Raw genomic sequence first — 24970 nt, forward strand, 5'->3', positions numbered from 1 at the left:
AATGACGGGATTGGCTTACAAGAAATCCAAGAGTTATAAATGGCTCTGACAAGATTTGGCCTTGTGGAAAATTGTGGTAGAGAGCAAGAAGTCATTTATTGCATGTAACGTGTTTTTAAAAACGATGGAGATTTTCTTTCAGAAAGTGGCGGGCTGAAAGTAATAACAGCACAAAAGAGTGTAAGCTGTTCATAGGACATCCTTGGACGTCATGGAAAGTAAGTTAACTTTAAGGAGTTCTGAATTTTGATTTCTGATGTTGTATGGGTTTTTTAAACACAATCATTTTGATTGTGTTTTTTTTTCCCCGCTGTTACATGATGAATACCTTCAAGTCACTGTTTTTAGTGAATTTTGATACATTCTGAGAACAGCAAAAATAAACCATTTAACATGTATAATTAATTCTGTACTGTTTGCATTTATGATGTATATGTAGAACTGTGTAGGAGGCATGGAGAAGGTGAGGCTTCTGTAAGTGTCAAAGTTGTTGCATGCAGTGCTGCACTTCTGCGTATTCTTTCATATGCTAGACTACATCTGCACAATGAGATACCTAAGCAAAGGAAACGCAAGTGATGTGATTGAGAAATGAGCAAAATAAATTGCACGTATTTCAATTACATCACCTGTGTTTCCTATCATTACGAATCACATTGTGCAGATCAAGTTTAGGTCTGTCCAGGGAAACATAGGAGGTTTCTACTTTGTTGAAGAGTGCAGTGGACATGACTCACTTCATTGGTAGACTTTCACAGATATTATCTCCTCTGTACACTTCAACAAGTGTAAATCTCATCTTGAACTCTGAGTAGGCCTCACCTTAAACAAACCTCTGGATAGGAGACATGTTATTGGCATCCTGAAGCGACACTTTTCTGAAACAAGAGCAATGCAAAAGATGCACCATGTTTTAAGATAGGCCTCACTTCATCTGTATCAAGATACTGTTAGTTTAAAATGTATATCTTTAGGACTGTGTAGGGGACCTGGAGAAGCAGAAGCTTCTGTCAGTGTCAAAGTTGTTGAAAAACTATTTGTCCTTCAATCTTTTCCCTTGTCTTTTGTAATTTTTAAATACATGTTTTAATATTTTTCAAATGTTGGTTCTCTCTTTCACAGATTGAAAGTATAAAAATAAAAAGTGAGTAATTTAACGGCAATTATAAGGTAAATAGTTGTACTCTTTTCGTTACATTTCTATCACATTCACCTACTATTAGATCCACTGCTTCACTTCTTTAACCCTCAGTTTCCTGCCTTTGCTACTTTCCTCATTCCTTTCTCTATTACCTACTTACTCAACTCCTTCCACTCTTTTTCTCAGTCCCTCTGTTCTCATAGTTCCTCAGTCTTGTTCACTCACTCCGTCTCTATTACTCTTAGTGTCTGTGAATTACTTTCCCACCTTTTTTTTTGGACCGCTTCCCGGGAAGTGGCCCGGTTCGCAAACCAGCAGCGTTACGGGAGTCCACCATTTTGTGTTTCGGTCGAATCAAGATACAAGATGGAGGGCAAATAATGTTCAGAATGGGTAGAAGGGGGCACGGTAGATGTATCTTGACCCCCTTGGTTTTCTGAGGGTGGCTGAGGAGGACCATAGTTCTTCACTCTTGTTCACTCTCTCTGTTTCTATTAATGTCACTGTTTCTGACTGATCAAAATTTTTTTTTTTTTAAAAAGAACAGTAACTATAAGGGAAGGAAACAGACAGTTATGTTAAAAGAAAGACAGCTATAGGGAGTAAACTAAGGATACTGTTACCCGCAATCCACTGCTGATGATGTTACTGACCATGTCATGAATGATGTAATATGTGACATCATCAGCAGTGGATTGTAGGTAACAGTATCTCTTGTTTACTCCCTAGAGCTGTCTTTCTTTTCACATAACTGTCTGTTTGCTTACCTTATACTTACTGTTCTTTTTTTAAAAAAATATTTTTTTTGGTTAGCTTCCGGTACGCGTACCGGGTAGCGCTCCGGGGAGCGAACTAAAAGAAATAGAGGTTGGCAGAGTTCCAAATATTCTATCAATTTTTTTATAACGGGGAGGTAGTTCTGAAAAGAACTTTTTTTTTATGTTTTTGTTGTTTTATATTTTTTTTATTATTTTTTGAACATTTTTTTACTTTTTTTGTATTTTCTGAACGTTTTTATATTTTTTTTGGTTTTTTTTGGGGGGGGGGAAACAAAAACGATCCATTGTAAAGGGCTCAACAGGAGCAACAAAAAAAAAAGAATTTATTTTTTGGGGCGTCTCGGACAAACATTAACATGATTCTGAATAGCTCTCATAATCAAAATGATGCTACTTTCCCTGTAGCAGATGAAATCGCCGCAGTGCACGCACACTTGCTTCACGTGCCCAAACAACATTTGAATGTTTGGGATCATCTCCCTCGCCTCTGGTCCCGACACCTCTGGAACAACCGATCTTCTTGCCATTGGAAGGGGATTTTGTTGCTCATCACGTAGCTGGGCAGCACTATAATTATTTGGGTGCCACCTACTCATATGCCGATGCATAGTGTGATTGCCGTAACTGTATTTTTTTTCAGTTCCCCTTGACAATCTATCACCGCATATACGGCAAAACACGTAGCGTGCATTCACTTTTTTTTGCCCCTCAGGAAATTTATAGAATTGCCAAATGTAATTCTCTTTTCGATTGTACCTCCTGGGCTCCTCTGGCAAAAACCTTGGCTCTTCCTCCTCTTCCTCCTCTTCCTGTTCTTCCTCTTCTTGCAAAATTACTTCAGCAGGTGGTCCTCTCTTATTTGGATTTGGTGGAGGTGGTGGGTTAGAACCAGCTGAAGCTACTAATGAAGCCATGTCAAAGTGTAAATAAAGGGTCTTTCTCTCACCAAGATGAAAGTCAGAGTGAGGAAAGAAGGAGGGGTTTTCATCATTTGGGAAAAGCAAAAGTTCTAAACCAATGAAAAGTGTTCATTTTAGATCACATGACCTAGTATTACATCATTAGGAAACCAAAAGTGAAATGAACCAATGAAAAGTGTTATTACCGAGTCACATGACCTGCTGTGTTTACGTTACGCGGTCGGTGCCGCGCCCCGGATCGCTTCCGGTTCGCGTACCGCTGCGCTTCCGGGTACGCTAACGTAGCACGTCATATGACGTATCACGCGAGAACGCGAAACGTCATGCTGACGCGACGCGTCACGATGTTGTTTTCTAACGCGACAGTTGCGCAAACGGAACGTTTACCGGTTCGCGGACCGGGTCGCGGCTCCGAATTGAGCTAACGGGAAGCTAACCGGTTCGCGTACCGGGAGCGAAACAATAAAAATAATTAAAAAAAAATTGTATTAAAAACATGTAAAAAATATTTTTCGATTTAAAGAAGAATACATTGTAAAGGTTTTGATATTTGCTATTAAAAAACCATTGAAATTCACTGAAAAAACCATAGGTTATAGACCATATATAGCTAGGAATTAGCATTTACAAAACCTTGAAAATTCACTGAAAAAACCATAGGTTATAGACCATATATAGTTAGGGATTAGCATTTACAAAACCTTATTTTACTCACACAAAACCATTGAAATTCCATATATAGTTAGTTGTACTAACTATATATCACACACCCGCAATCCACTGCTGATCATGTCACATATTACATCATTCATGACATGGTCAGTGACATCACTGATGACATCACTGATGACATCTCAAATGACATCACTGATGACATCACTGATGACATCTCATTTGACATTACTGATGACATCACTGATGACATCATTCATGTGATAATACGATGAACTTCTTCAGACTCTAAAATAACCTTAGATACACTCAGTGTAAACAGACACTCACAGACTGTCACTCATCCATGGAGTTACTCACACACCTACTCAGTCATGCAAAAAATCAATTACACCTCCATTTCCTCAACTATACAGCTATACATACCTTACTTATTCAAACATATACTAACACATATTTACTCTCTTTTACAATCCCTGATACAAGTTCACAATGATCAATACAGCCACTCACACATTCACGGACTCTTATGCACAGTTATTTATATATGTCAACTCTCACATGTACTGTGTTTTACATATGTTCTTACTTTGACATGTAGCACTCAGATATCCATTCACTCACCAATGCACTCAGTCAACCGCCCATACACCTGTTTCCACATGCACTTTTGAATCCATATATCTAGTGAATCAACTGCTTACACATCTATGCACAGAGTCATACACCTCCCAGCCACCCACACACACACTCAGTCTCCCATACAAATACTTGGGCAACCAATCAATAACCCATATACTTACTCATATAGCTACTGATCAACACATGCAGCAGTTTACAGAACAACAGACATAATGATGCACAAATTAAGACAGTTTACTGACTAACCCATGCACTCAGTGACACACATTTAATCACTCACTCATACAGTCAGTCACACACCTACTAAATCCTTCATCCAGACACTTATACATCCACTCATTCTTCAATATGTAAGACATTTGAGATGTCATCAGTGATGTCATTTGAGATGTCATCAGTGATGTCATCAGTCATGTCATTGAGATGTCATCAGTGATGTCATCAGTGATGTCATTTGAGATGTCATCAGTGATGTCATCAGTGATGTCACTGACCATGTCATGAATGATGTAATATGTGACATGATCAGCAGTGGATTGCGGGTGCGTGATATATAGTTAGTACAACTAACTATATATGGAATTTCAATGGTTTTGTGTGAGTAAAATAAGGTTTTGTAAATGCTAATCCCTAACTATATATGGTCTATAACCTATGGTTTTTTCAGTGAATTTTCAAGGTTTTGTAAATGCTAATTCCTAACTATATATGGTCTATAACCTATGGTTTTTTCAGTGAATATATATATATATATATATATATATATATATATATATATATATATATATATATATATATATATATATATATATATATATACCAGCTTAAAGTTTTATCAGCTTACTAATCCAGGTCACTTTGTTGTGTTCCAAAGGGCATACTAGGCCATGGAAGGTGTTAAAGCAATGTGCATGCCATGCGGTGGGGAGATAGGTAACTGTTGACAGACAGATAAGAAAAATAGTACTTTGATTTGCATACAACCTGCAAATCGAGGTCAACATGCTTCACAGAGTTTTAAAGAAAAAACACAGAACTTGACATCATTATTGTGGTATAGAGATTGGCCTGTTGGTTCCTTAGTGGATCTCCAAAGAAGTCACGTAGCAGTTTGCTGGTCGTGTTGTTTGGACATATAGGTTCTTTTTGGTAATACTTTGATGCTCATCCAGTTCGGTCGACTATTTGTGTGATGCACTCATTCCTGTGTCAGAGAGGATGGAGGCGGGCTAAATCTTGCACTGATGGACAGACAAGCATGAGTAAAGCATCCATGGCGTTTCATGTGTGTTTGGTCCTCATGGCTAAATTCAATACAATGTGCTGTGGTTGTTTGGTTGGCATCTGGCGTCTGGGATGTAGTTTATCTATTGAGAAAGGATACCAGTTTTCTGTACTCTGCTTGTCACTATAAACGGATTTGCTGTTATTGTCTTCTCTTCTTAAAATGTCATAAAATAAGTTTAATATGAGAGCCTGAACATGGGTCCTATTTTTCAGAAGTCAGAAGTATATGATGGATGAATTCACTATCAGAAGCAAACACCTCAGTTCCCTCTTTTTTTTGTCTTAATTATTAAGTTTTGCCCATATGAATAAGGAATACATATCTCCGCTCTTCCCTCTATAATTCCCAGAGTTGTTCACAAAAAATATAAATTAAAGGCAGTGCTTAGTTTGGAAAAGAAAGAGTGCCAGTGCAGGGCCGGACTGGCCATAACGGGCACCAGGCGTTTCCCCGGTAGGCCACTAGGGTGGGGGCCGGTTTTGGGCCCCTGGGGGGACGTTTCAGTTACCAGAGGTCGGTAATATTGGCTCCCTGTAACAAAATGGGCCAAAACCTGCCCTCACAAACTGCTTGGCCGCCTCCCCCTCACCCCAGGAGGGTGGGGGGGCAGCTGAACAGTTTGCCAGGGCCGGTTTCTGTTCCCAGTCCGGCCCTGGTCAGTGCCCGGAGCTCTGTTCAGAAGCCCCAGCCTTAAACGTTGGCGCGAGGAATAGCATGGCTGTCAGTCCTAAATCCACCTCTTACTCTACTTTTTCCTTCTTTCTCTTCCTCTGCATTTCCAATTTGTGTGTTTTCCCTCTCTTGCTCTCTGTAAACACATGGGGGCAGATCTACAAGAAACTGCTGCAGCGCGGCACCGCAAGCCCTTTGGCTGCCCAACTCTGCGGCCCTTTCAAAGCCCAGGAATGCGACATATTTACATTAATATGTTGCATTCCTGTGATCTCCCCTGCACTGGCGCGCAAACAGCTGCCATGCGCCCGCGCAGGCACCCTTGCACCATGCAAGGATGAGTGCATCATGGGGAGATTGTGTCACGCTGCTACCCGCCCAAATCAGACACAGCACTCAGAGCTCGGCTTGGGGCAACCTTCTTTATTCCCTGCCAGGAAGCTACTGGCTTACAGGCTACTCGCTCCTCCTTTTCCTGTCTTGTCCGTTTCCTGTTCCTGGCTGCCTGACCTGTCTGGAAGGTCAGGCATAACGACATGACATCTCCCCCTTTTGTACAAAAGAACTGATGCTACATTTCTTCGACGAGTCGCCGTGGTTTTCTCACCAGGCGTCTGGGGCGAGTCTCTCTCTCTGGTGTTTGGCTGCGTCGCTCGGGGCTGATAGTCATTCTTGGACGGTGATGGTGTTGACTCTCAGCATGATCTCCTGGACTAGCAGAGTCACTCGAGGTGTGTCCAGAGGAGGATTCCTGCCTGTTCACCAGATGATGTCTTTTGAAGTGAGATATGTTTCTCGTTATTTGCTTGTGATCAGCTTTGGCAGTAATCATGGTTCCTTTCCTCTTGTGAACTTGTAGAGGAAGATTCAGGTATCGGCTGTCTGCTTTCGTTCGCCGGTCTCCTCTCACTATGACCCAGTCACCTTCCCGGATATCATTGTCTTTGGCGTGACGGCGATTGTCTGCATATGTTTTCATTTTCTGCTTCTTTCTTCTGTCGATATCAACAAGTGTTTCGTGGTCAACAGTCACTGTCTTTGAGTGAGGCGTGGTGCTTGACATGGGCACTCTTGTCCTCGGTGTCCTTCCCAGCATTAGTGTGGCCGGGCACTGGTTTGTGGTGTTGTGAGGAGTGGTCCGGTAGGCTCTCAATACTTGGTTCAAGGTTTGTTGAACATCCCGACGTGTTATTTCTGCTTGTTGAATGGCTCTCTTTAGTGTACCCATGAACCGCTCCGCCATGCCGTTGGCTTGTGGCCAAAGTGGAGTTATCTTGTGATGTTTAAAGTCAAAATGCTTCGCGAATTCTGCGAACTCATGGCCGTTGAACGGGGGCCCGTTATCAGATTTGACTCTTGCCGGAACACCCCATGCTGCAAAGATGTCGTCCAGTACTGGGATGACGGCTGTTGCTCTGGTGGACGCTATCATGTGTGCAAACGGGAATCTGGAATATTCATCCATGACAACCATGATGTACTGTCCTGATTGAAGTGGTCCAAAGAAGTCAACTGCTACCTGCTTCCACACCTCATCTGGCAGTTCAGACATTTGGAGAGGTGCTGGGGGTTCTTCACGGCTCACCAGTTGGCACGTCATACAGTCTTTTAGCGTTGTTTCCACCATGGAGTCGAGAGAGGGGAACCAAACTCGTTCTCTCAGGGTCTTCTTTGTGGCATTCAGGCCCCTGTGGCCCTCATGTGCTAAGTTGATGATGCCTTGGCGCAGGCTGTGAGGAATCACGATCCTTCCCCCTCGCAAAAGAAGTCCATTGTCGCTGATGGATAGTTCTTCATGAACACGATGAAATGCGGTGAGATCGTGCAAGGGAGGATCTGAGCCAGGTGCAGTGTTCAATGCTTGCCGCCAGGAGTTGTTGCGAACGTGGGTCATGACTGTTTGAATCAGCGGATCAGAGGCGGATGCATTCTGGATGGACTCCACGGGGACTGCAGGTGGACACGCGGCGTCAATGACGAAGTGAATGTAGTCATCCGCCAGAGAGTCAGGTTTCGTAGCAATCGGCAAAGGATGTCGAGACATATAGTCCGCAGGGTTTTCAGCTTTGCCTGGTTTGTGGACAATTGTGTACACATAGTCTTGGAGTCTCAGACCCCATCGTTCGATGCGAGGTGGCATCTTTGCGTTGGGATTGCCAAATATTGTGAGCAGGGCTTGATGATCAGTAATGATGGTAAAATGTTTTCCATATACAAACAGGTGAAAGTGTTCGCACGCCCACACCACAGCTAGGCTTTCCTTCTCCGGCTGGGAGTACGCTCTTTCCGTGTCCGTGAGGCTACGGCTCGCGTAGGCGACTATGTGTCGCTGGTCAGAGTGTTCACGGTATTGGGCTAGAATGGCGCCCAGACCCACCGGACTGGCGTCGACAGTGATTTCAGTTCTTTTACTGGTATCAAAATATGCCAGGTTGATGGCAGACCCAACGGCTTGCTTGATTTCTGTGAAGGCTTTGGAGCACGCTCGTGACCACTCAAAGGGTTGTCCTTGACGAGTTAGTTCTCGGAGTGGGTAACTGATGGTGGCGTAGTCACGAATGTATCGTGAGCAGTAGCTGGCCATCCCCAGGAATGAGCGGAGATCGCTTACGTCCTGTGGCGTTGGAGTGTCAGCTAGTGCGGCTACCTTGTCGGGGTCAGGCGTCATGCCTTCACTGGAGAAAGTATGTCCATAAAATTTGAGAGTGTTCTTGTGGAATTCGCACTTGTTCGCGTTTAGGGTCAGGTTGGCCTGCAGCAGTGCGTGGCACACTCTGTCCAGTGCGGTATCATGTTCGACTTGATCTTTCCCGAAGACTAGCAAGTCGTCGCTGTAGTTGAAGGAATTCGGGATCCCTTGTATGACCTTCCTGATGGTTTCCTGGAAAATTTCAGCAGCAGATGAAATGCCGAAATTCAGGCGCTTGTATCGGAATAGGCCTTGGTGCGTGGTGAAAGTCGTGATGTAACGTGACTGTTCATGGAGCTCCAGTTGGTGGTAACCTTTATTCAGGTCAAGTTTGGAGAATATCGTGGCTCCGTTCAATTTTGTGATCATATCACTGATGTGTGGCCCTGGGTGGCGCTCGCGTTCGATGGCGGTGTTGGGCGCTCTCATGTCCACACATAGCCGGACTTTGTTGTCCTGTCCTTTCTTCGGGACTACCACCACCGGTGATACCCATGGGGTAGGTCCAGACGTGCGTTCTATTATGTCAGATTGTAGCAGGTCTTGTAGTTCATCATCAACGGCTTGTTGCAGGTGGAATGGCACTTTCCTGTGATGCTGGGCAACGGGTGTGACATTTTCATTGATGTGAAGCTTTACTTTGAAATGGGTCAATTTGCCCAGTCCTTTGAACAGTTTCGGGAACTTTGCCACGATGTCAGGGGCATCTTCTGTCATGTACAGCAGTTCCACCAGCTTCAGTCGTTCTGCCGTTGGCAGGCTGAGCAGACAGTCCGCGAAATCGGGCCCTTCCACGACGTGAACATATGCTGGGATTTTTCTGTTCTTGAAAGTCAGTGTGGTATGGAATCGGCCAAGGCAAGGCAAAGGTTTTCGACACATCCACGTGAAGATGCGAACTGCCGCTGGCTCTAGTTTGGGTCGATTCTTCATTTTCTGGTACTCCAGTGCACATATATAATTCAGCGAGGCACCCGAATCCAGGACAAATTTCGCTGGATGCTCTCCTATCAGGATGTCTAGCTTCGGATATCGTTTGAGTCTGTCCGGGTCAGCCACCATGCATATATATTCGTCACTGTCCTGCATCGTTGTCGATGAGGCAAACACCCTGCAGACATATTCATCACTGTCTTGTGACACCGTCGTGAGTGCCGATGAGCTGTTGGATGAGGAACGGTGGGTCTGACGTGATCTCGTTGAGTGATGACGAGAGCGAGGCGTGCTTGTGGATCGGCTATGTCGTTGGTGGGAGTATGTCGAGCGGGTGCTGGAGCTTAAGGAGTCTGATGAGTGACTTCCTTTTCTCGTCACGGCTCGGGCATGGTGCCGAGTGCTAGCTCGTGGAGTGGGTGACCTTCGGGTAGATTGTCTGGCTTGGCAGGCTATTTCAAAATGATTGTCCTTACCGCACCGGTGACATCATTGACCAATAGCCGGGCACTGCCCTGAGTGGGGGTAATCTTGGCCACATCGGTAGCAGGCTGGTGCCGGCTTAGTGTGCTTTGTTTGTCGTGAATCTCGTGCATCTCGCCTGGGTGATGATCTCCTGGGGCTACGGTGATGCTTGCTTGTTCTATGTGCACTTGACCTTGGGCGGATACTTGTGTGCGATTGTATCCGAAAGGCTTGCTCTTTATGGTCTTTGTCTTTGTGTTCAGGCTTGTGTGTTTCCATCCTTTTTGCGTGATCTTCTGCCTGGTCGTTAATTCTTGTAAGTTCTTCGATTTGTTCTAGGGTGTAGGGTTTCTTGAGGAGTCGTCTGCGTAGTGATTCTGAACGGCATCCATCTATGATGCGGAGTCGTAGTGCGTCTTCCGTCTTGAAATTTTCGAAATCACAGTGTCGCGTCATCCTCTTGATGCGTGTGATGAAGTCGCCCATGCACTCCCCTTTTTCTTGAGATGCTAAGTTGAACACATAGCGCTCGTAATCAACATTGCGTTTGTGGAGGAATCGCCGATCGAGGGCAGTCTTCACTTCATCATACGTGGCCGTGGCGATATTGGGCATTTCTTTGATTATTTGTGCTATTTCTTGGCCAGCAAGATTCCGCAGCGCAACCAGTTTGCGCTTGGAGTCCTGTACGAGGGACCCCTCCATGTAATCTTCAAAGTCCTCACTCCAGGTTTTCCAGGCAGGCCCCATGGTGTTTCCAGGCGTCAGCACCAGTGGTTGCGGTTGCCGCATAAATGGTGCTCCTATGGACGCAACTTGAGGCACCGTCGTCAAGTTGGGTTGCGAGGGTGCGCCTCCAGTTGAGGTCGTACTTTGAGCATCAGTGTCCGACATGGTTGGCCTGTGTTCTGTTACAGTATCTTGTTACAGTATCTTGTAATTATAGTATCTTGTAATCCTTTGCTTGTTTCTGCGCTTTCCGCGTCGACTTGTGATTCTTTTATGTTATTTGATCGTTGGTGGCAGTCTTTTTGAGCTGATTATCACTTTATTAGGCTTGAATGTGAAGTTCGCGCTTATTTTTACATGTGCAGGACCTCGCCTGACCCTAAGATGGCCGCCGTGATGGACGCGTGGATTTGTTAGAGGTTGGCGCCTGACTTAAAGATGGCCGCCATGCATTCTCCGGCCCCGGCAGTCTCAGACACGTGCACAGGCCGCACTCTCACTTCTTTGGCAGCCGCACGCGCTGCGGGACTCACCCTCGTGGTCCTCCTGCCTTGGCGGTGGTGGAGCGTTCGCGCTCACTTTGCTGCCACTCTGCGGGGCTTTCCACGTCTTCGGCGGGGCGCGCTCACCTTGCGGCGCTCTGCGGGGCTCTTCGCGCCTTCGGCAGGGGTGGAGCACTTCGCGCTCGCCTTACTGTTGCTCTGCTGGGCTCCACACTTCTTCTGCGGCTGGGCACTGTTGCGCGAGCACTTTCTGATGTGCTCTCTTCCACTCCGCACCTGCAACGAGCCAGGACGGCGCTGAAGGCGTCTGTTTGTTTCGCGCTCGTGTCTTTGGGGTCAGCGCTTCTGGAGCTGCTGGCTTGTCGTTTGGGGCCGTTTCTTGGCTGGGCTTCGTGACGTTGTGTGGGGGATCTGCTCATCCCACCCTCGTCGCCATTGTCACGCTGCTACCCGCCCAAATCAGACACAGCACTCAGAGCTCGGCTTGGGGCAACCTTCTTTATTCCCTGCCAGGAAGCTACTGGCTTACAGGCTACTCGCTCCTCCTTTTCCTGTCTTGTCCGTTTCCTGTTCCTGGCTGCCTGACCTGTCTGGAAGGTCAGGCATAACGACATGACAGATTGTTTTTGTGCAGGAAGGCGTACCTTCCTGCACAGAAACAATCCCTACAGGCATTTTCTAGAAAAAAACTAAGAGAAATGAAAACATTTGTCCTCGTTGCGCCTTGCTATGCCACCTGTAGGTTGTCATAGCATTCGAACACATTTCCAGGTTTACGATTCCTCGTAAATCTGGAAATATGTCAGGTTCCATGGGAGCTGCGTGTAAAGGGGCCATATTTACAAGGACAGGAAAAGTCACACAGGGTGGCTTTTCCTGTCCTTGTAAATACGGGGCAGTGAAATGCACCACTGGTGCGTCACAAAAAGTGACACACTGGTGGCGTAAGGGGTTTGTAAATCTGCCCCATGATTTGTAAAATTAAATGTCGCCTCCTGAAAATAAGTGCTGGTGGCCCAACCAGCAACCATGGGCACAGCTTCAGGGATAAAACTCGCTCACAACTCCCAGGAGGAGGATGCAGGGAAAACCAGGAGTGCACGGCTGGGCTTGGCTTTTATTTCACTGAGTATTTCCAAGAAGATCTGGAGTCTTTGGAGGCTGGTTTTGATACCCTGGGCCACTCACGGTGCCCCTGTCTCTGAAATGAACTGCAGGAGGCACGGGGTGGGAGGGAACAGGAGAGAGGGAGGGAGGGAGGGAGAGAGAGAGAGAAAGAGAGAGAGAGAGAGAGAATGAATATGCTCTGCCTAGATCTTGTTAACCAAAGAGGTAATACAAACATGAGAGGGGCTCAAGCGCGAAGGGCGATGAGTAAGTCTCACCAACTAGCAGAACAATCTTTACATGTTGGGCTTTATGGCCCTCTCGGGGGGCTGGAATGGCCCTAGTCACCTGGCTAGTATGGCTCTCTGGGTGGCTAGTATGGCCCTTTGGGTGGCAAGTATTGACCTCTGGGCGGCTAGGATGCTCCTCTGGGTGGCTAGTATGGCCCTCTGGGTGGCTAGCATGGCCCTCTGGGTGGCTAGTATGATGGACCTCTGGGTGGCTAGGATGGTCCTCTGGGTGGCTAGTATGATGGACCTCTGGGAGGCTAGGATGGTCCTCTGGGTGGCTAGTGTGATGGACCTCTGGGTGGCTAGGATGGTCGTCTGGGTGGCTAGTATGGCCTCTGGGTGGCTCGTATAATGGACCTCTGGGTGGCTGGGATGGTCCTCTGGGTGGCTAGGATGGTCGTCTGGGTGGCTAGTATGGTTCCATGTTTAAATATCGATAACAAAAATATCGATTACAAAAATATCGATTCCCTATACTTAAACAGGTAAGTACAATAATATCGACTCAAAAATATAGATGTAAAAAATATCGACTTTAAAAAATATTATAACTTAAATTAAATAATTAAATAATATTAATATATTAACAAAATAAATTACATTACATTTATATTTTAACTATTTATAACAAATAAACTTAATTTAATCAATATAAACTTAATAAATGTGTACATATACATATATTTTCTTAAATACATTTTATTATTATCTTTATTTAATTGATCAACTTTAATAATTATATAAAAATAAAATAAAAACATATATAAAACATTTAGAATAAAATAAAATGTTCTATATTTAATTAACACATAAAAGTATTTAAAAATAATAATACATACATTTAATAACAAAATTAAAACATTAGTAGTTAAAACATTTGATAGCGAAGGGGTAAAAATTACTATTCCCACTCCAGAGGGTGCAACAGTAGGGAAAGCGTTGGATAGCGTAGGGGTAAAAATTACTATTCCCACTCCAAAGGGTGCAACAGTAGGGAACGCGCTGGATAGCGTAGGGGTAAAAATTACTATTCCCACTCCAGAGGGTGCAACAGTAGGGAAAGCGTTGGATAGTATAGGGGTAAAAATTACTGTAGGGAAAGCGCTGGAACCCAAAACAATAAAAAAAACTATCAAATTTTGTATTAAATTTAATTTCCAATATAAACATAATTAATATATACATTTAAATATATTATTATTAACAAAGATAATAACAAAATATTTAATTACACATTACTTAACACTATAATATCCACCACACACACCTAAAATTAATTACACATTTACATTTAATATTTACTAATTAATTAATGAAAATTAAAGTATTTTTATTTATTAATTAATTAATTATTTAATTGACAGCTTTCACACCATATCCACTTATAAACACCACAACACAAACCTACAATTAATTACACATTTACAATTAATTACTAATTAATTAATGGTAATTAATTTATAAAATATTTAATAATTAATCTATAACAATTTAATTACTTCACACCATTTACACATATAAACTCCACTACACACACCTAAAATTAATTAAACAATTAACATAATTATTTAACATAATTAATTAATTAACATAATTAATAATTGACTAATTGAAATTAATTAACAAATAATTATTAAACAATTATTAATAAATGAACACATTAATTAATCAATTAATTTTATATATTTAAATTACTTCCCAACCTATTCCCCCTATAAACCCACAACCCGCTACGGAACTATTAACACAAAATTCAACATAATATACATTAATAACTAATTAAATTCTACAACATATAATAAAATGACAAACCATTCTCATTAAAAACACTAAAATACATAACATTATTAAAAAATTGATATTTTTGTAAACTATATTTTTGTAAACGATATTTATTACAACTATATTATTGTAATCGTTATTACTTACCTGTTAGTCGATATTCTGGTCAAACTATATTTTTGTTGTCGATATTTCTTCAATTCAATATTTCTGCGGGGATATTTATGTTAGACGATATTTCTCCGTCGGTATTCCTGCTCTGCACCGGCTAGTATGGCCTTCTGGGTGGCTAGTATGATGGACCTCTGGGTGGCTAGGATGGTCCTCTGGGTGGCTAGTATGATGGACCTCTGGGATGCTAGGATGGTCCTCTGGGTGGCTAGTATGATGGACCTCTGGGTGGCTAGGATGGTCGTCTGGGTGGCTAGTATGGCCCCTGGGTGACTAGTATAATGGACCTCTGGGTGGCTAGTATGGCCCTCTGGGAGGATAGGATGGTCCTCTGGGTGGCTAGGATAGTCCTCTGGGTGGCTAGGATGGTCGTCTGGGTGGCTAGTATGGCCCACTGGGTGGCTAGTATAATGGACCTCTGGGTGGCTAGGATGGTCCTCTGGGTGTCTAGTATGGCCCTCTGGGTGGCTAGGATGGTCCTCTGGGTGGCTAGGATGGTCCTCTGTGAGGATAGGATGGTCCTCTGGGTGGCTAGGATGGTCCTCTGGGTGGCTAGGATGGTTGTCTGGGTGGCTAGTATAATGGACCTCTGGGTGGCTAGTATGGCCCTCTGGGAGGATAGGATGGTCCTCTGGGTGGCTAGGATGGTCCTCTGGGTGGCTAGGATGGTCGTCTGGGTGGCTAGTATGGCCTTCTGGGTGGCTAGTATAATGGACCTCTGGGTGGCTAGTATGGCCCTCTGGGAGGATAGGATGGTCCTCTGGGTGGCTAGGATGGTCCTCTGGGTGGCTAGGATGGTCGTCTGGGTGGCTAGTATGGCCCTCTGGGTGACTAGTATAATGGACCTCTGGGTGGCTAGTATGGCCCTCTGGGAGGATAGGATGGTCCTCTGGGTGGCTAGGATGGTCCTCTGGGTGGCTAGGATGGTCGTCTGGGTGGCTAGTATAATGGACCTCTGGGTGGCTAGTATGGCCCTCTGGGTGGCTAGGATGGTCGTCTGGGTGGCTAGGATGGACCTCTGGGTGGCTAGGATGGACCTCTGGGTGGCTAGGATGGTCCTCTGGGTGGCTAGTATGGCCCTCTGGGTGACTAGGATGGTCACTTAACGTTTCTTAAAAGCTCAACACAGTCTTTCGGGCATTATGTCTCAATGGCAATTTCCCAACACATTTCGGTTGTCAGTTAAAAAATATATGTTAGACACTAATTCAAAATGGGTCGTATGACCAGACCACATCCACCGCTTTAAGAAAGTGAGGTGGCCACATTGCTTTATTGCCACAGCTTTATTAACACTCTTGAGTTATGTTGTACACCCTTGACTTAATGTAATGTTTTTGTCCTCACGCATAGGTATGTGGCCTACATTGTAAACAGTCACTTAATATTACATTTTAGCCACTAATTTTTTAAATGCTTTCGCAAGAATGAAAGGGATGATAATTTTGCCACACGAAGCAAATTAAACAAATTTTAGGGCACTGCTGGTCAAAGAGTCAGGTGAGTAATATTTCACGTTCGCCATTTTAATCCCTATATATTCGGTTTAATTGATCAATTAATTGATGTTTTTAATATTTGTGTAAAATTGCAAATTATCCAACCCACTAAATATTGGGAACCTGAGGCTCGAAGGATTGTGGAAGGGTTTTCTGAGGGGTAGGGGGTTGGATGAGTCTTTGGGGACGGGTTTCAAGAGGGCATAGGTTTGCTGAAGCTTTTGCTATTTTGTGCATTTTGTTTGTTTGTGCACTAGATTCAGAAGATTTTGGATTTGCTTTGCAGTAGTAAAGATTATGGTAATTATTACGCTAGAACAGAATAAAATGGATAGATTTTTAGCACACACTTACCCTTTAGCATTGTCTATATGGATCATGTGTATGGTGTGTCTCCTTGTTCACAAAGCAGCTGAAAGTCATTCTTCCTCTCTGGTTTTCTGGCCCACAGTGTGTCCATGGTGGAACCTGGACCCGTCAACACTGAGTTTGAGATGAAGCTCATGGAGGAGGTGTCCCGCTCAGAGTTCCCAGGAACTGATGCTGACACGATTCGTTACTTTAAAGAAGTTTACCTCCCTGCATCTCATGAGATCTTTGCCACCATGGGGCAAAACCCTAACACCGTTGCCAAGGTAGGTCCATGCAGTGAACCCTGCTCAAGTAAGCAGGCGCAAAATATGCCGTAAACAGACTTGCTCTTTTGATACTAGAAAAAGTGAACGAGGACCATTTTCCAATTGAGTAGGATTCTTTCACTTTAAATAAAAAAGGCTCCGCATCAAACAGGGAAAGTGTACTTCAGGTCCCATGGTTATGCACCTCTTATTTCTAAGAAATACAGCAAGAGTGCCAATTGATGAGCTGCTAGACTTTGGGTAGTGACAGGTTTGAACCAGCTTTACAAAACTCCACAAGTATGGGAGAGATACCCTCCTACCAAAAGGGAGAGGGTTAAATATCAATGTAAACAACGAAAGATCACTCGTATTTTCACACCTATATACTCATCTTCTTCATGGAAACCATCCACTCAAATATCTAAACGCTGAACCCTGTTTATTGTAAAAATGTCTGGTTTATTTAATATATTCAATCCTCACAACACAAAAAGACTATGGGCCATATGCATGAAAATGTCCATTTGCGATTCTCAAATAGCGATTTTTTGCGAATCGCTATTTGAGAATTACAAAACGGTATGTATGTAGGATTTGCAATACATTTTGCGAATTCTACATATTCCTTAAATGCAAATCGCAAATTGCGATTTCCAATTAAGGAGTACCTCCCCATTTATTCCTATGGGCCCAGAGGCCCATGGGAATGAATGGGAAGACATTCTCAATTTACAATTCTCGAATAGAGAATCGCAAATTGAGAATGCAACTTTAAGGGTGCCAGGGTGTCAAAAGGACACCCTGTGGCACCCATAAAATGAGCATCAGTGCAGATGTGGCGCACATACATGCCCTAAGGGCATGTATGTGAGTCACATGGAACTTTGAAAAATGCAAAAAAGTGCATTTTTCAAAGAAAATGCTAATTACCACCAACTTGAAGTTGGTGGTAATTTGTGATTCCTTAAGTCCAAATTGCACTTTTTCTGTGCTTCTTACATTGCATTTAAGGAATCACAATTTGCGATTCCTTAAATGCAGTTGCAAAATAGGGATTCCCAAAATTTGCGATTCCTTATTTTGCAATGGGTGTTTTGTGTCATACATTGGAGATTGCCGATTTGCGATCACAAACGCCGAAATTTGGTGAATATCTGCATTCGCGATCGCAAAATTGCCTTCATACATATGGCCCTATATTCAGTATTGTTTCATGTGGTACACTAGTGATCCAGCGTGACACCAATAATTGATCAGGGATCAATGCTCAATACCATCATACTACCATGGCCCATACACATTCACCCAGAATCCCTGATGCTCTGGGGTCAATTTGTTTCTGCGTTCAATTCTTCCTTTTCATAAATTCAAATGAGACATCTTTTAATAACTAATCCTTTACATCAACTTTCCTTCCTCTTGGTCGATGTACCAATTAGTTCAATAGTTGATGGCAATGATAATACTTTCTACTATAACAGTTAGACAATTAAATAATCACATACACTTAATAAAGTTTATGGGTTTGATCTCAGATATTTCCTAATGCTCATGCTCAGTGCATACAGTCACAAATGTAAATAACAAAACTCACTAAGGGAGAAAACATTATCAAAATTTAGATGAATACAAACTCACCTCTTAAACAATGGCATTATGCATGAAGGAGTGGACGGATTAAGAGACAAAAGTTTCAGCAAAATACATGCGAAACATAATACACCTAATGGAGGGGATAGATGAAGAGACAATAGTTTCATCAAAATAATAATTCTCAATATGTCATTGCCGGAGTGGATAGGTGGAGAGACAAAGATTTCAGAGACAAAAATACATTTATAAGTACATTTTGAGAACGAGTTAGACTAAGTACAAAAATAACGGTCTGTAGAAAACCACCTCCATGGCCTAGGAGATAGTGGGGGTTCCCCCAAAACAGAATCAGGGAACAAAGATAAAGACAGGAACAGGACAGGACAGAAACAGCTAGTCCTATCTGTAAACCGACGGACAGCGACGCATCTCCCCTCTTCTGACTTGCCAGCCTAAGCGTAAAACACACCCCTAAAGGCACCCCAATTATACCCTAAAATTAACATGTCCATCCCACGTTTGTAGCAAACTTTTACAGGACTCGCAATAGGATTGGTGGGCTTAGGAGGTGGCGTTGTCACACCACTGTGACTTTACCTTTAATTCAACTAATTCATTGTTTTACATTTGTTCACATGGTATGGTTCTTAGCTCGTTCTCACGTTTATTACACATGATACAAATTAAGCAAACTTATTCATAATTCAACATCATTCGCAGAATGAATCTCTGGTCCCAAGACTCGGCACATCACTTTGCAGTTGTTCATCACTCAGGCCTTCAACTTATTCATGTCATCTGCGGTGTACAGCTCGTCTGTCTTTCCTCTGACAGATCGGACTCACTCCTCAAATCACCCCTTCCCACTTCAGCCAATTTAATAAAGATGGCATTTTTTCCAGCACACTAAAGCAAATAAAATATGAACATTTATTAATTATATGATAATGAAACCTTCACTGTTTACCACCCACCTTATACTATTTCCCATTAATGCTACCTAGCATAATCTTCGTGCAAAAGCGTCATTATTTATTATTCCAAAGCAGGATGCAACATGTAAATTACTGATGCATATGCAGCCTAGTCATGCAACTTTTCTTGTTTCCTTCAAACCAGAAATATTATTACAATATTATTTTATTTACGTGTTAGTTCAGGCATGCGCAAAGCAATTTCCCTTGTGTTCATGTTGCCTGTATGTTAGTTTTTTACAACTACTTACTGTTAGTACATATTATGGGGGTATCAATTTGAGCAGGTTTCTTTTTTGCAAAACCCTGCTCCATTAATTCCCCCCTCTGATGGCTTTTAGGAGCCATCATAAAGTACCTACCATACAGAGTGCCATATTTAATTATTTAAAACTCAGTATTCTTCTCTCTTTTTATAGCACCCTTATCTGGAAGTTTTATTAAAACGTTATTCATAATTTGTGCAGCATCACATCACTAAAATCTCATACTGGTTCAATCATCTAATATTTTAAAAAAGCAAAATCAATTTGTCTCAATGATCATAAAGCTAAAAGATACCATAGTACATGAAGACAAATTGATTTCATTGCAGTTTGTCTCCATATAGTACAAAGAAACCAAATAATATCACAGGTTGTCGAAATGGTGTTTCTGTGGTATACAGTTGGTTCATTCCACCTTCTTCAGGGCAAAGTATTAAAAATCAATAAAATAATCTAAAAAGACAAAAAACATATTTCAGGTACATGTAACGTAAAAACAATTTCTTTTTTGAGATTTCATCAGTGATGTCACTGATCATATCAAAGGTTTCAAAGGTTTCAAAGTTTGCTTTATTCGGTTAAAAATTTTAAAGCCATCAAAGCACACAGTATTTCATCATAGATTATCAGAATTCATATCACAATTAACACAACTATTTACAATTTAAAAATCGCTTTACAATTAACAAAGACATATACAATATAAAACATATGTAACTCAATTCGATTAAAATTCCAAAATTCATCTAGTAATCGTCATTGGTAAACACTTTCTACTGTGCTGCGGGCTAAGGAAAAAAGGGGCAAAGAAAGATGGTTATGGTAACAGCATTTTCTTGCGACATCTCACAGCCCCTATAATATAACTTGCCACCCCATAGCATACCATGGTGGACCCAAGCATTTGTAAGTAGGCCAACGCTGGCCTTGCCTGCTCAAAATTACAGCCTCTGAGCAGTGGCAGGATACATTTCTTTCGCTGTATTTTATAAAACTTACAGAAGAGGATCATGTGAAGAACATTTTGCTCTGATTTATTATCACATGGACACGGGCCCAAAGTCCCACTTATGGCGAAGCCCCTGGGGAAAGACAACAGCCATGGTAAGATGTTATGTTTAAACCTTAGCAAGACAAACAGATGGAAAGGCTTGCTTATAAATGTTAGGTATGGTTGAATCTCTCTCCCCGTGCTTAACATAACAAAATTTCTAACAGATGGTTTAGCCAATTCCTCCTCTTCCCTCTGGGCCATCAATCTGTTTAAAAATGGATGTTTTACCTTCTTTATTGCGGTTTTACTTAAGGCCCTGGGATTTGTAAATAACTCAGGGCTACCCATTTTATGCAATTGGCTTTTTAACATAACGGATCAATGGTATAGCCAAGGCCTTATCTAGGGTCAAACAATCCTGGATAATTAATTGATTGAAATTCGGGGCTTCCTGTGCCCAAATTCTCAGCCACCCTACTATCAGCGCTACAGCTATTTGATCAGAAATATAGCCTTTCCCCAGGTCTTCATGCACATTAAAAGTTGCTGCAGATTGTGGTAATGATAAAACTTTTCTGAAATAGACATTTTCTGACCTTTGGATCTCGCTTGAGTCAGTATAGCCCCACACCTCACTCCCATATAACACCATGGGCAAACATTTGGGATTGTAAATTTTCATAATGGCCGGTAATGGCTTGCAGCCTAAACGTTTTACAAAGCCTAGCAGGGCCCCTGTCGCCCTTGCCAATGTGTTGTTTTTCAGGGCGCGTTGCATTACCCACGATCTTTTATCATCAAATACAATACCCAAGTAAGGGAAGGTAGGAACTTTCATGAGAGTCTGCCCATTACAGAAAAAGGGGGCCCTTTTCGCCCGCCAACCACCTAGTGACATAACCTGTGATTTTTTAAAATTGGTTTTCAAATCCAAAGAGTCCATAAAATTGTTAAAACAGTCTAGAAGTGATTGCAGCCCTCTTGCCATCCTGGCGATCAGCACAGTATCATCCGCATATTGTAATGCAGGAATCTTTTTTTGGCCAACTCTCGGGATGTCCATACATAATGAAATTAAGGCGTACCCAGGTTATTTATATAGAGTGTAAACAGCAGGGGTGCAAGGATGCACCCTTGCCTGACCCCACGCTTTACAGGCCAAGAATTAGTCAGGTTCCCATTTTCACTATAGCGGACAGCTGCACTAGTGTCGCTATGGATGGCCGCTAAAAAGGAAATCAGAGAAGGGTCCAGACCCGTGTCAAACGGGGAAGTCCACAATTTCTGACGATTTACAAGGTCGAAAGCAGTGGACAAATCCATAAAAGCTAGATGAATGTCCCCCTGCTTAGCGACCGTGTACTTCCCTATGACAAGATGTAAATTGAGGCATTGTTCAGCAGTACCTCTTCCCTTCCTGAACCCATACTGCAGGTCAGAAATAACTGATTTCTCATCCAACCAATTAGTCAGCCGTGCCAGGACGGCTTTTCCCATAATCTTGACGGCCGAATCCAAGAGAGAGATCGGCCGATAACACGCCGGATCCTCTCTTGAACCCTTCTTAAATATTGGGACGATGACTGCTTTGCCCCAGGACTCTGGGGGACCCACTATCGTGACTGCATTAAAAACAGAAGTTAAAATACTTGCCCAGTAATGGGGATCTGCTCTGTACAGGTCTGCTGGCACCCCGTCCGGGCCTGGCTCTTTCCCATGGGCTGTGGTCTCAATAGCCTCCAGGACTTCTTCTATGCTAAAAATAACCTTTCCTGCCTGAACAAACTCGCCCTGAGACGGAGAAGATGAGTCATTAATTTCCACGTAGAGACCGCTAAAGTGCTCCACCCATTTGTCTGGAGGAATGAGACAGTCCTGATTAGTATTTTCTGTCTCATTAAACACGGGACTATTAATCATATTCCAAAACTGAGTGCTACTTTTCAGAACACTCACTTTGGTCAATTCCTCCCAAGCCATGTCCTTAAGCTCAATCTTCCTCCATTTAATAGCTTTTTTATAGGCCCTTCTCGCCTCCGCTATCTTCTGCGCTTCCTTACCAGGCTCTTTTAGCACTTCTAAAAGTACCGTATGGGTGTCACTACAGGCTCGATTAAACCAATTTTTCAGTTTCTTCGGTCTTATTTTACTTTTCCTAGTCAAATCAGCAGCTACCTGATCTGTAATGCGATTAAAAGCATCCAAAATATCCCTTGGGTCTGAGTTTTCACCTAGACATATAGACAGATCATCAGGTTTGCTCCTGTAAAGATTTTCCAGGAATTCAACAGGAGTGATCACCTCCCACCTTAGTCTGCGTCCTTGACATTTAGAGGTTATATTAGAGCTTAAGATGTTAGATGCGACCGGTTCACTTTTAGAAGCCCTCATATCGATAGTCAACATGAGCGGATTGTGATCACTAAAACCTCTCTGCTCGACTCTTAAAGGACCTATTTTATCCCTCAGAAAACATGACACCAAAATGTAGTCAATAATAGACCCATTGCCTTGGCCATTGAAAATGATCATATCATGGGTGATGTAATATGTGAGCTCATAAGCAGTGTATTGCAGGGGTGCAAGTTATAGTTTGGTCACTAACTATAATGGCTGAATTTCAATGGTTTTGTACGTGTGAAATCTGAGCCTAACTATAACATCCCTGTAACCTTTGGGTTTTTCAGTGAATTTCTACGGTTTTTTAAAATGCTTATTCTTAACTATAATGTCCTTCTAACCTTTTTCTTTCCGTGAATTGATAAGATTTTCTATAATGGCCCTGTAACCTTTGTTTTTTCAGTGAATTTCTATGTTTTTTGAGTAGTAGTCATGTTTGCACAGTAAGAAAGGGGGCTAGTCCTCTGATTGGCTTTCAGGAATCCCCCTGTGTAGGACTTCCAGGAGGAATCAGCAGGGCTTCTTGGACCCCATTGTCCCTTAGGAGTAAAGTTGACTTCAACCCCCAACCAGTAGTGCACCAGGAGGTGCATTTGCAGACTGGTGGCTAAAGGGGCGTGCCCTTTGGAAATCTCATATGTGTGGGACTTATTGGAGGTAACAGGATGGGTATTTGGCCCCGAATTACTTCCTTTGGGGGCCAACTACCTCTTCTGTTACATCCAGTAAGTCCCACACAGCAGATTGATGAGACCTTGTAGGAGGCCATGCCCCCTTTCTCTGCCACTCTGCAAACTCACCTCCTGGCACACTATTAGTAGGGAGATGAAGTCCCCTTGGCTCTTGAGGGCCCTTGGAGGCCAAAAAGCCCTTATGTTACCTCCAGTAAGACCCACACAGGTAGATTGCTGAGATACTGTCACCTCTCTGCAAAGCCAGCAGGGACCACGGGGACCTTCAGTCTCCCACGTGGTCCCCAACAGGGAAAACTGGGTGTCCTGAGTGGGACCGGGGCAGTCAGTAGTGTGGCCAGCCCCAGGCAATGGGGTCCCTGGGGCCTCTGGGGACAAAATCTGCCCGGGAGAGAGGCCGTGTGGCCTCTCTCCCATGTGTATAATATTTACTTTTTTTGTTTAAAAAGGGCAGGCACTTGGAGATGGGGTCCCCGGGACAAAAATCAGGCCAGGGAAGGGGACCACAAGCCCCCTCTTTCTATATTACCCATCATCAGTGAGTCATGAGTGATGTAACATGTGTGGTCAGGAGCAGTGCATTGCGTGGGGGGTGAGTTATAGCTAGTTCGCTAACTATTACGGCTGAATTTCTCTGGTTTTGTACGAGTGACACCTGAGCCTAATTATAATATATGTATTGTTTTTTTCTGTGAATATATATATACATATATATATATGGCAAACACCTCCTTTCAGAAAAAGAGCGGAGGCCACAGCAGGGGTTGACAGGGAGACCTCTTTATTCCATCAAAAGCTCTCCTTACAGGCGAATGCATTTCGGCATTTCATATGCCTTCTTCAGCGCCAAGAGTCTCACAGGCAGTTTCAGGTAACATCAAGTTAAATATAAGCCCCTTACTGATTAGTTCAGGTCCGCCCCGCCCTCGGGAACAGTGTCCTTTCTCTCCAGTTGTAGTGCACTTGGTACTTGTGCACCACAATTCCCAGAATGCAACAGGGATCCAGGCGAGAAAGGCGGGTGATTAAAGTTAATCATTGCGGAAAATTAGCTTTTCTCGATGTCTTGCAGCTTTAATCCTTTGCAAATGGTGGCATGTCAGTGTCCCCCTGGGTCTCCAACCGCATTAACCTCCGTGACACAGGAAA

General features: G+C 43.1%; 1 protein-coding gene across 1 annotated transcript in view; it reads left to right on the forward strand.

Moving 5' to 3' along the window:
- Positions 1-24970, forward strand: part of RDH8 (retinol dehydrogenase 8) — a 300538-nt gene that overhangs the window by 215370 nt on the left and 60198 nt on the right. The window contains exon 5 of the mRNA XM_078659182.1: positions 16734-16917. Coding sequence (XP_078515308.1) covers positions 16734-16917 — 184 coding nt within the window. The remainder of the gene's footprint in view (positions 1-16733; positions 16918-24970) is intronic.

This window comes from Lissotriton helveticus, chromosome 1_1, assembly GCF_964261635.1.
Source record: "Lissotriton helveticus chromosome 1_1, aLisHel1.1, whole genome shotgun sequence".
NCBI lineage: Eukaryota > Metazoa > Chordata > Amphibia > Caudata > Salamandridae > Lissotriton > Lissotriton helveticus.